Here is an 11,123-nt window from a genome sequence, read left to right on the forward strand (position 1 = left end):
CATCAACACATTTCTGTACGAGCACAGACCCACACTGTTTGGTCCCAGTGTGGTTATCACCTACAGTTTCACATCTGTACCTGCTAGAAACCACAACAGACGTAGTGATAAGCAAACCTGTGCTTCTTGAATGCGCTGAACGCTTCGGGAAAATCACCACAGCTCACGTTCCCAACTCATCACATCTACAGGGGCCGACAAGATAACAGGCAAGTCGAAAACACTCAAAGAGGAATGACAATTAGCAAAATCAGAAGCAAAAGGATCATATATGGGAAGTAGAGTAGTCTCAACATTTCCAATATGGCAGAAAAAAAATGCAGAATATCCATTAGCTGTCAGTAAACGTCGGCATAAACAACAAGATGTACATTCAAACCCTGTGTAACACAGCCTTGATGGACACTGTGCATCATGACCTCCTCACGACTGGTGTTTATGGAGGTTTCATGAAAATGTTTTGAGAAACTAGAGAGAGTTCTAGTTCAAAAATCCAAGACTGGCAAGGCAAAAAAAATATATCTAAAAATGATTCACTGAGATCAAGACTGATATGTAAAGGGAAGTGTTTTAAAGAGAATGTTACAAAAGCAAACATATGAGGAACAAATCTCTCTTCTTGCTTTTTGTGCGGGGCAACTGGAATAAAAACACCAACAATGGATCCTGATCAACATCCTCTAGAAATCACCCGGTCACCACAACTGTGTCTCCTAGGAGCCGGAGCTCGCCTCAGCAGGCTTTATCACAGCAGCCAGCCTCATTTTATGTAAATAAACAGCAATGTGTAAAGAGTACACACAGAGCAGACTGTACAAGTCGGCCGAGGCTTATGACTGAGACTGCTTTTATTTTTCTTTCTTGATAAGAGTCACAATGAAGCAGCAAGAATGCGGGTTGGCTGGATGACAAATTTAAACTGAATATTAGAAATCCTCAAACATATTTCTGGACGTTATGCTTTTCTCAATGACTGTTCAAAATAAATTAAAACAGCAGGTCAACATAACAAACATTCATGCTTCAGTACTTTGGTGAAATGGTTATATAATCACAATAAGACACGCGGAGGTATCCTGGTGTACTAAAACAGCCTTTGTAGAATAGGGCTGATTGATGATTAGTCGATTATTTGTTTAGCTGATCAACAAAAAATGAAATGGCAATTATTTTGCTGAATAATTTTTTACTCTGGTCTCCAGCTTCTCAGATGTGAGGATTCCCTGCTGTTCGTGATAGTTAACTAGATATTTTTGAGGTATTGGACAGTTGGTAAGGCAAAAAAAAAAAAAAGCAATTTAAAGATGCCACCTCGGACACTACATCATATACATATAATCATTTACATTATTATTGGTTGGCAGTTGTATTTATGTTAGGTCATTATGCATTTCATTCTGACTTTCGCTGACCATTTCTCTATGAGCGCATGATAATAATAACACCACAGGATAACTAATAACTGAATTCCATCCATGACGACCATTAGCTTTCAAACTGAGAAGGGTACGCCCTGATGAGATGAAAGAAGAGATGAGAGTGGAATTTGATGGATAAAAGCAATATGCCTTTCGTGTTTGATGCTACCGTAGTTGTAGTGATTGTCCTTCCTCTTGGAGATGCTACTTCATATGTTTTGCTTTGACCCATCAAAGCAATATCCACCAACTTCAAGTCTTATTCCTCTCTTGATAAATCTGAAAATGAGTAAAAGTGCACTTGAAGCCACAGAAGAACTACTTTTTCTTTTGTACTTACATATTGCAGCAATATCTTCCAATACACCTGCTTCATTTATTTCTCTCATGGAAGGATCATTACAAAAAACGCCAAAAGCATCAGTAGGATCCGATGAATATTTTCACAACCGCTTCAGGCTACTAATTGTCAATTTACCCTGGCAGGATGTATAATCAATGCTTTCAATTCAGGGCCTTGAACCAAACTGGTGCTTGATCATGCCTCAGTAATTAGAAAGCAAATACAGACCTGAGCTTCAAGCACTCTCCTGCCTTATATCACCACTAATAATCAAACCAGGGCACCATCATGGTTTCACTCCAGACATCATTCATTGCCAACATGTATTGGCATGCTTATTTCACTGAGAGAATCCTGATAACCAGCTGTTAAGGGCCCTATTGGTTTGTGTGCATGTTATCAATAAGACGTTATTTTTATTTATTTTATTTATCTTAAACTGCCCCGACATCCCATGAAGGCAAATGAAAACACACAAGTCAGGTTAAAATGTCAATGTTAAAATGCCACGTCAATATCATTATATCGCTTTAGATTAGCCATATTGTATTCAACACAAAATCAAGTTATTGGGTCATTGATTGCTCCTCGTGGCAAAAGGAACTTCTAACTAATGACTGCTTTCCCTACTTAATCTGTTTAATTTCCCTCGTGACCTTTTCACCCGCTGCACACGGGGTTTGTGTAAACACCAAACCTCCACACAGAGGGCGAGAGAAAACTACCACCAACTCCCATCAGCTTGTGCGATTGTTTCTCTTCGGCAGTTAAGATGTACTTAACAATAATGTGGAATCACTCAGTGTGTAGTGGGCTCCAGTGAATTCTACAGACAGGTTACAATTATTTATTGATAACACTGGGCTCAAGTACCTTCTATACCCCGAATCACTATTTATGGAAAAGTGGTTGCTAAATTGCTATTGCACAGCCTAAATAACAAAATTGTGTTTTAACAGAGATTGCAAATTAACTACAAGACAGAAATATAACATAACATATTAAATAACTCTCTTTTTTTTCATATCACCCTCGGATTGACAGGGAGTCACAGTCAATGCATTCTGGATATACTGTGATCATATGACACATACGTCAATGTGCTTTAGGTTTCTCACCATCATTACTGCTTTTTAACTCTCATCTAAAACAAGCGCCAAGTAATCCTCATGGACGGTCAGGCAACAGAAATGAAAAGTTATCCGACATATTCATATGAGTCTCGTCGGAGGCACGGAAAACTAACTTTGCTCCAGCTGCCACGATCTGAATCATTCTGGATCAGTGAGCACAAATACTCACAGACAAGAGGGTCTGGCACTGTGGCCGTGGTTTACAGCACATCAAGCGGTCATTAAATTAAACTATAGCAAGGAGAGAAGTAGTTGGGAAGTTGAAGCCATGATATAAGGTCACAGAAGATGATATCTGACATATCGTGTTTACTTTGGAGGTCAAGAAACAGCTGGAGCAAGATAACAGTGGGAGGACATCAGGCCTCTGGAGGCAGGCCTGCAACTCATCCACCTTTATGCAACTGTTAAGAAACTTGAGCACCACGCTAATGCCATCAAATTCACCAATGCCACATACAATTTCCCTACAGTCTCTGGCTGGCAGCTTATCATATGGTTTCCTTATAGCCACTTGTAGAGTACCACTTGTTGAGTTGAGCTGCTGCCAAATGGTTTGATAAATAGTTTGCAGAGCGGTTAAAACTTTTCAAACTTCTCTACATACAAAAACAATTTGACACACGGCTCATGCTCAAAGACACTTGGAATGCCAAATGCAACACAGCATGACAGTCCTCACACAACAGGAAACAACACAAGTACATGCTACACTACAGCTGTCTGTCAACACCGTTTAACCCTTTAATCCCATCTACTAAACTGTGCATAAACATAATACCAATGTATCAGACTGAGAGGGGGTGAATTCGACTTACCTCACTGCAGGTGTCCTGGAGAGGATCTCTGCCAGAGGCTGAGAGGAAGCCACGTTGTTTCGGGAGGGGATGTTTCGGTTTGTCACTCTCCGTCATCATCAGCTGTTTGGAGAAGATCAGGAAAATGGAACTCTTGGGTAAAGCTGATGTAAAGAGAGTTGCAGCCACCACCACTAAGTGTGACACATGAAGAGACAGCAAGCAAAGCACAGTCTAAAACTTATTCCTTTACTTTCTGACACACTAACGCGTGAAGATGGAGGGTGGGCACTTTGAGCGCCGCTCCTTATCCACGCGCTCGGTGCTGCCTCTGATGGCAGGAGGCTAATTAAAACTGATTTCCCGGGGCGGACTTGCAATACAGCTCCTCACCACTGGTGGCGTAAAGGTGGGTCTAGGTTAGGGGGTCTAACAAAGGCCCCAAAGATATCTCAAGTCAAAGATTGTCTATTGTCTCTGCTCAAGTGAAGCATGAATGATCATGTTTGAAGATGATGATGATGATGATGACGATGACGACGACAACGATGCGCGCATAAAAATGGCGCATAAAAATCGCGTCACTTTGGTATGTTTGACAAATTGGTCGTCCATTTTGAATGTAAACACATTTTGATCGAATGGAAAATAAGTCTGAACATTATTATCTGGATTTTACAACAGAGACAAGTTTATCACCTCCTCTTAGAAACAAGTCAGTGTGAATTTTGCCAAAGCACGGAACAAGCATTACTTCCAAATTATGGACACGTCTCCAAAGACCCGCTGTGCTCTGGTAAAGTTAATTGGTTAATTTGATCCGTCAGTTTGAATTTACTTCTTTTTTAAGACTTGATGTCGAGTTAATTGTCACCTTATCAAACTGTTCTGATGCCTTCTTTTCTTCTTCTTCAGCTTTCACTGCGTGCCTCAGTAAATCTTCAGGTGCCATACCAGTGCATGCTCCATGTAAATCAACTCTTATCTGTATGCAGGAGTGGATTCAGCATCGCAGGAGACAGCCTCTCTTTCGTTCAGAGGTGAGTCTGCAGCACCTCCTCAGCGCTGTTCATGCGAGTCCTTAAACATCTCCGCGCTCTCCAGCTGGAGTCAGTCACAGCGCGCGTCTCACCACAGAAGCATTGTAGCAGCTTTATACAGACCTCAGCAAGAGACGAGTGCATTTTATTCACTTGTCCAACCTTTTTTTTTTTTTTTTTTTTTTTTCTTTCCTTGTATGCAGATTACATGGTGGGATTATTAAATTTCACATTGCAGAGAGCTTTTCCACTTCGATCCCGTAGAGACAAACTTGAGGAATATTTGAAGGTGAAGAAGATGGATCTCCCATAAATGCTGAAATACTTCAATCCGCACAGAAGTGGCGTCTTTTGTAAATAGTGTGATCAGCAGTTACAGGTAAGACGATACTTTAGTTGGAGTGAATGGTGAACTGTTACAGACGCACATTGGTCAGTACGTGTATTTCGTACATTACCAAGTTAATGTGATTATTCCATTTCAATTAATCTGATCAAATGTTCAAAGCTGGGCATGTTCGACATTTGAACTCGCCTCAATATCCTCTGCAGCGTCTCCAGTCTAAAATGATCTTGTACGTGCATGTGTATTGAAGGAAATGTGATGTCATAAAACCCAAACAAAACCCTCAGCTGGGTTTTTTTTGCAGAGTTTGCTTACAATGTTAATGAGAAGCGTGACCTCAGTCGGACTTTATTTTCAGTAGGCTAAGCTGGATTTGCATGACTAACAATGAGCAGGTAATCATTTATGTATTTAGCTGAATATCCATCTTCTACCCTGAAAGCAAAAGTTAGAGCAGAATCCGTGGCCTTGAGTTCCCAGCACAGCAGAAAAATACTACAAGAAAAAATACTAAGTGAAAGTAGCTCTGTGGGGTTTATTATAGTGAGACTACCTGTTGCACAGTTTTCACAATGCCTGAACCGCAGCAATTTAACTAATCCCAAAATAATATTACATGGTATAAAATATGATTAATACCAACAGTGATTTGTGATCGCTTCTATTTATGGTTCACCTGAGCAGATGAAAAGCTTGAAGATCATGTTTTTGGTTTGTGTCTGTGCTCCGTTTCTGTGAGAATAATTAATTATATTCTTGTTCATCTTATGCAAGACAAGCAAAACGTGTTTCTCCCAATGTTTTTCCAACTGTGACATTATGCAATATTCTGTCCATCCACCTGACTCAGACAATGCACAATTAGACTATACAAGCAGGCTCAACCCATTACTAACACGTAGTCGCCTGTCCACCAGAAACCAGACCGCAGGCAGTGTCCATCCTGTGTTGCTGCCATGGTGAAAATGATAAACCGTCATAATAAAACCTCTTATGTTATTGGCACCAAACTAAGTTGTCAGACCATGTTTTGCCTCCTGTGCGTTGGCAGTGACAAGCACTTCAATTCGACTGCAGCAAGGCTATTGGCAGTACAGTGATTCCTTTCATTCAATTACTTAGGCTGGGATTAATTTACATCCATACCCACCCTCTAATAAATTACGAAAAATATGTCCGCAAAGAATTCAGCGTAACCAGTCACAGCTGATCATTTAGCAGCATGAGAGGGATGAGCAATTCCCCGGGGAGAGCTTCTGACTGTAGGGTGTGTAGAGTGATTTCCCTCGGTAGCAAATAAACACACAGGGAAGGTCTGGCCTCAGGTAGAAATCACTCGTTAGATCCTGGGGTGCCTTCCCTTACACATGCTATCAGTCAGGTGCGTTGTCAGGACAGAAGATCAAGATGTAAAATCTATATAAAAATCTCTGAATTCCCCATAGGAACTGCTTTTCCATAATGATGAATCGCAAAAGGGCTGAAAAGAAAATTGTTCTGACTCATGACATCACAGAGATCATTGTTGTGTCTCCTGGTACATGTGCAGCGGGTTATTGCAAAATGCCATGTGATAGCCACTTGTTACATTCAGATCATTCGGTTCAACACACTAGTATCCATTAGCAAGTGGTTTGAATTGAGGATAGAAGAGAGTTCAGAGTCAATATCTGATGAAGATGATGACTATGGATCTGGCTTTTCTTCCTCTGGAAAGCATAAAATCAATATCGAAATCAATAATTCAAGAGTTCTGTCTGCTCGACCGTAACTGGCAGGGCTTTTAAAATCATTTATAACAGCGAGGTCATTTGTCATTTAAAGTATTTTACTCTGTTACTGACGCAGGGTTTCACATTTGCAGGTGCGATGTCATAACCAGTGTGTGAGAGTGAGAGAGAGACTGAGGCATCATGGACTCCTGGATCTTCCCATCATCCCCTCCGAACCTGTCCGACCACCTCATGTATGACAGCTTCATGCAGGTTAATGAGTCTGACCTCAATGGGAACTACACAGACCACAGCTTCAACAGAATCAGTACGGTGGTCATCACCTGCATGTACTTCCTGGTTTGCACTGTGGGGCTCTGTGGAAACGCCCTCGTCATCTATGTCATCCTGCGCTACGCCAAGATGAAGACAGTCACCAACATCTACATCCTCAACCTGGCAGTGGCTGATGTGCTCTTCATGCTAGGCCTACCATTCATCGCCATCCAGCTGGCGCTGGTCCACTGGCCCTTCGGTCCCGTTCTCTGCAGGGTGGTGATGACGGTGGACTCCCTGAACCAGTTCACTTCCATCTTCTGCCTGATGGTCATGAGCATCGACCGCTACCTGGCTGTGGTGCATCCGATTAAGTCCACAAAGTGGCGCAAGCCCCGCATGGCCAAGACTATCAACTTAGCAGTGTGGGGAGTGTCGCTGATGGTTAACCTGCCCATCGTTATCTACAGCGGCATCATCACGAAGCACGATGGCTGCTTCTGCACCATCGTGTGGCCTGAGCCCCAAGAGGCCTACTACACAGCGTTCATGTTCTACACCTTTATCCTGGGCTTCTTCCTGCCCCTCATGGTCATCTGCCTTTGCTACTTGTTCATCATCATCAAGGTGAAGTCCTCAGGCATCCGCGTGGGCTCGTCCAAGAGGAAGCGCTCAGAGAGGAAGGTGACTCGGATGGTGTCCATCGTGGTGGCGGTGTTTGTATTCTGCTGGCTGCCTTTTTACATCTTCAATGTCACCTCAGTAACGGGCACCATCAGCACCACTCCCATCCTGAGGAGCACTTTTGCTTTTGTGGTGGTACTGGGATACGCCAACAGCTGCGCCAACCCCATCCTCTACGCTTTCCTGTCAGAGAACTTCAAGAAGAGTTTCCAGAACGTTCTCTGTCTTAAGAAGGTGGGGGGGCTGGATGAGGTTGAGCGCAGCGATAGCCGGCATGATAAATCTCGTATGATGAACGACCCGACGGAGACCCAAAGTACTCTGCTGAACGGGGACCTGCAGACCAGCATTTGAGAGGAAGGTGATTGGACTCGCACGCATGCACGTACACACACACACACACAGCCATCTCTCTCAAACTGGAAACAGTCACGAATTATGAATCTCTCCGAGGTGACATCAGAGGGGAGATTATTAAATATTAACAAGGAGTTCAGAGAGGAACATGCCACTTATTAAGGAGGTCAAAGCACCGACAGAGATAAAAAATTAAAAAGATGTTGAACTGGACTTTCTCCCTCTGCCTTTGGCACATCATTGGGTCTCCTTGGCTGTACACAAATCCATTATAACATAATCACAAGTTCATACAAATGTTTGCTCTGTGCTGTAAATGAAATGAAAATGAAATCTGTTTGACTGTTTGTCTTCAGTGTATTGACTTTGGAGTAAGGTAGAATGGACACTAACACCCACTTGCAAATGGTCTCCTGGGTGAAATGAATTTTCCCTGGAGACCCCAGGATTAGTTTACAGCAGAGGGCCTGTTGCCGAGTCTCAATTGCTTTGTGTTGCGTAAAAATAACAACGTAACAGTGTGCTCATATGCTTTTGTTTATATCTCATCTGCAGGTCATTTTCTCCGGAGTGTGGTGCGACTGTAAATAACTGTGCAGAGAATGGGCAAAGAGACTGTGCACAAAGTCAGAGGATTTTATATTGAGTGTCATTTAGTTTTCAAACTCTTGTAAATAAGTAATGATGTTTTTTAGACACAGAGCATAATGAATGTCAGTGCCATTGATTCTTATATTCTGTTTTTTCATTTGTGTGCACAGTTTGATTTGTCATACAGACGTATCAAATGGAAATGTGAATAGCAATGTTCATTCAGTGGTTGAATATCTAGTTCTGTGTCATTTTTTTTCTCCCCCTATTTCATTATAGCTATGTGCATAATTCATATTATGTCAATGGCTTGGTCAATATACCAAGCAAGCCTCTAACCAAAGTGCTGCTAAGATGTATAGAAACTCTTCTACAATATTGTATAGTATTACATAAAATAATGTCACTGTATGCCTGTTTCTGCTGGACTAGGTTACTGTTAGGAATTACTGTTCTTTAATCATGGTTCATTTACCATTATTTATGTATATCAAGTAATAATGTTTCTGTAAGTGTTTTTATCAAAAACACCAGGCTGCAGGATTATAAATTATTCAGTGTAAATGCTGAGCAGTGGCTCAGCTTCATGTTTTTATGTCATCTGAGAGAAATCAACCACCTCAGATAAGATTTCATGAATGATTGTTTTACTCCCATTTCCTGTTCACCAATCTCCCCTGGGGTTCCAGTGTGTGCCAGAGGTCAGCCAGTGACAGATGCACAGCTGTGTTTGGGTACAGTTAGTAGAAGATCCTAGAATTAGTAAAGCACAGACAGACAGTGTTTAACTTAAGTTGGTTTTAAACTCATTTTCTTTGAAACAAATGTTCAGTTTGGTATTGTTTCGCTGTACTGTATTACAGGACACACTGTGTGGTAAGTGTCTTTTTGACTTTTTGGTTATAGGTTTAGGGTTGTATTATATGAGGGACTTCCCACAGAGAGCTTCTCATAAACACTTTGCTGACATTGACCCATCCTCCTCTTCTAATCTGTGGCATTTAGGAAGCCACGTTTTGAGGGTGGTGTCTAAGAGACGTGAATTTGTGAAGGGCTAGAACACTTATCCTCAAAAGGCTCTGGTGTTCCTTTATCATCATCATCATCATCATCATCATTACTGTGCTCCTGAGTCCACTCTTCATCCTGCGGCTCCCTGTGTGTTCCTGTAATCAGATTATTATGTGTATGAGTTATTAAACCTTTACTCTACATGTGCAGGGTCCCCCTTACACAACAAAGCCAGTGACAGATTATGATTAATGTGCAAAGTGTGTGTGTGTGTGCGTGCGTGTGTGACAGAGAGAGAGAGAGATATCCAGGTATTACTCATGTTGTGGGGACCTAAATCTGTTTGCAGTCACATTATGGGGACTTGTGTGTCTGTTTGTTTTACATTCATTTCAACATCCCAGCTTGCTTCTCTAGCAAAAGTGTAAGGTAAAATGTGTGTTTGTATACATGTCTAATATAACTTTGATATTAGAATATATATGCATATATATTCAACATACCCGAACCGCTCTTAGCATGTTGGTTTAAATATGTGCATGTAATTTCTTCATGTGTGAGTCATGTATGACAGAGAAGTGCACACACACACATTCCCCACAGCCATGATTAACCAAATACCATATCCAGTTTCTGTCTCTGCAGTACTGTTGAATTTGACCTGTAACATCTTATTACTACCGAAACACATGACACACCTTTAGTGTCTTGTATTTCCATAGCAACAGTGATTTAGAGTGTTGGTCCCATGGTTAAATTCATTAGCATAATAATAATAATAATAGAGAGAGGACTCTGGACATTAATTATGAATGTAGACATGAAGAAAAAAACAAATAATAAAGCCTGCATCAAGACCACGACCCAGCAGTCACATTAAAGCAGTATAAAGTGTATAGTTTGTGTTAGTGTGCAGTAGAAAATGTAAGACAGCGCAAACCAGACATCTTGCTTGATGTGTCATAGTAGCAGATGTTACAAAAAACAGGATGATGTCATTGTTTACTGTTAGTTAATGCAGACTGGACATGCAGAAGTTGTACAGTATCGTCCAGCTGTGTTAGAGATGTTGTAAGTAATTTTAATTCTGGCAAAAACTTCTCGTACAACACTGCTCCTGATTTATTTCTCAGCTTTTTTAAATAGCTGGATATGGAAGATTTTCTACTTGGTATTGGTGCAGTGTGGTTTTTGTTATGAGTTTCTGTTAAAAGGCAAAATTTTACAACGTTTGTTAAAACTTTTACCGTTTCTGTGCATTATGCATGTTCTTCCAGTTTCTGTTCTGTTACATAACACTGAAACACCATGTTTGATGGAGCAAAGATCTTGTGTAGTTGTCTTGAAACTAAATAAAGAATAAGAAGCATACAGTCAATTTTCTTTTTGGTGGAATATTGTGGAATGTCCCTCTG

The 11,123-nt window shown here is 41.2% G+C and overlaps 1 protein-coding gene and 1 long non-coding RNA gene across 4 annotated transcripts in view; one reads left to right on the forward strand and one right to left on the reverse strand.

Moving 5' to 3' along the window:
- LOC130184805 (uncharacterized) overlaps nt 1-4,701 on the reverse strand; it is a 114,943-nt gene extending 110,242 nt beyond the window's left edge. For both annotated transcript variants that reach the window (XR_008830048.1, XR_008830047.1), the window contains exons 1-2: nt 4,566-4,701; nt 3,713-3,814 (exon numbers count right to left, since the gene is read on the reverse strand). This is a non-coding gene — a long non-coding RNA (uncharacterized LOC130184805). The remainder of the gene's footprint in view (nt 1-3,712; nt 3,815-4,565) is intronic.
- A 269-nt stretch (nt 4,702-4,970) lies between these two features.
- LOC130184804 (somatostatin receptor type 2-like) lies at nt 4,971-11,077 on the forward strand. Of its 2 annotated transcripts, XM_056400839.1 has the most exons (3): nt 4,971-5,110; nt 6,942-8,110; nt 8,662-11,077. In XM_056400839.1, the coding sequence occupies exon 2, from the start codon at nt 6,991-6,993 to the stop codon at nt 8,101-8,103; it is 1,113 nt and encodes a 370-aa protein (XP_056256814.1). In that variant the 5' UTR covers nt 4,971-5,110; nt 6,942-6,990; the 3' UTR covers nt 8,104-8,110; nt 8,662-11,077. The 2 variants fall into 2 exon arrangements, with proteins under 2 accessions (XP_056256814.1, XP_056256815.1); XM_056400840.1 differs by having other exon boundaries at nt 6,942-11,077.
- Nucleotides 11,078-11,123: the final 46 nt, after the last annotated feature.

This window comes from Seriola aureovittata, chromosome 17 (assembly GCF_021018895.1).
Source record: "Seriola aureovittata isolate HTS-2021-v1 ecotype China chromosome 17, ASM2101889v1, whole genome shotgun sequence".
NCBI lineage: Eukaryota > Metazoa > Chordata > Actinopteri > Carangiformes > Carangidae > Seriola > Seriola aureovittata.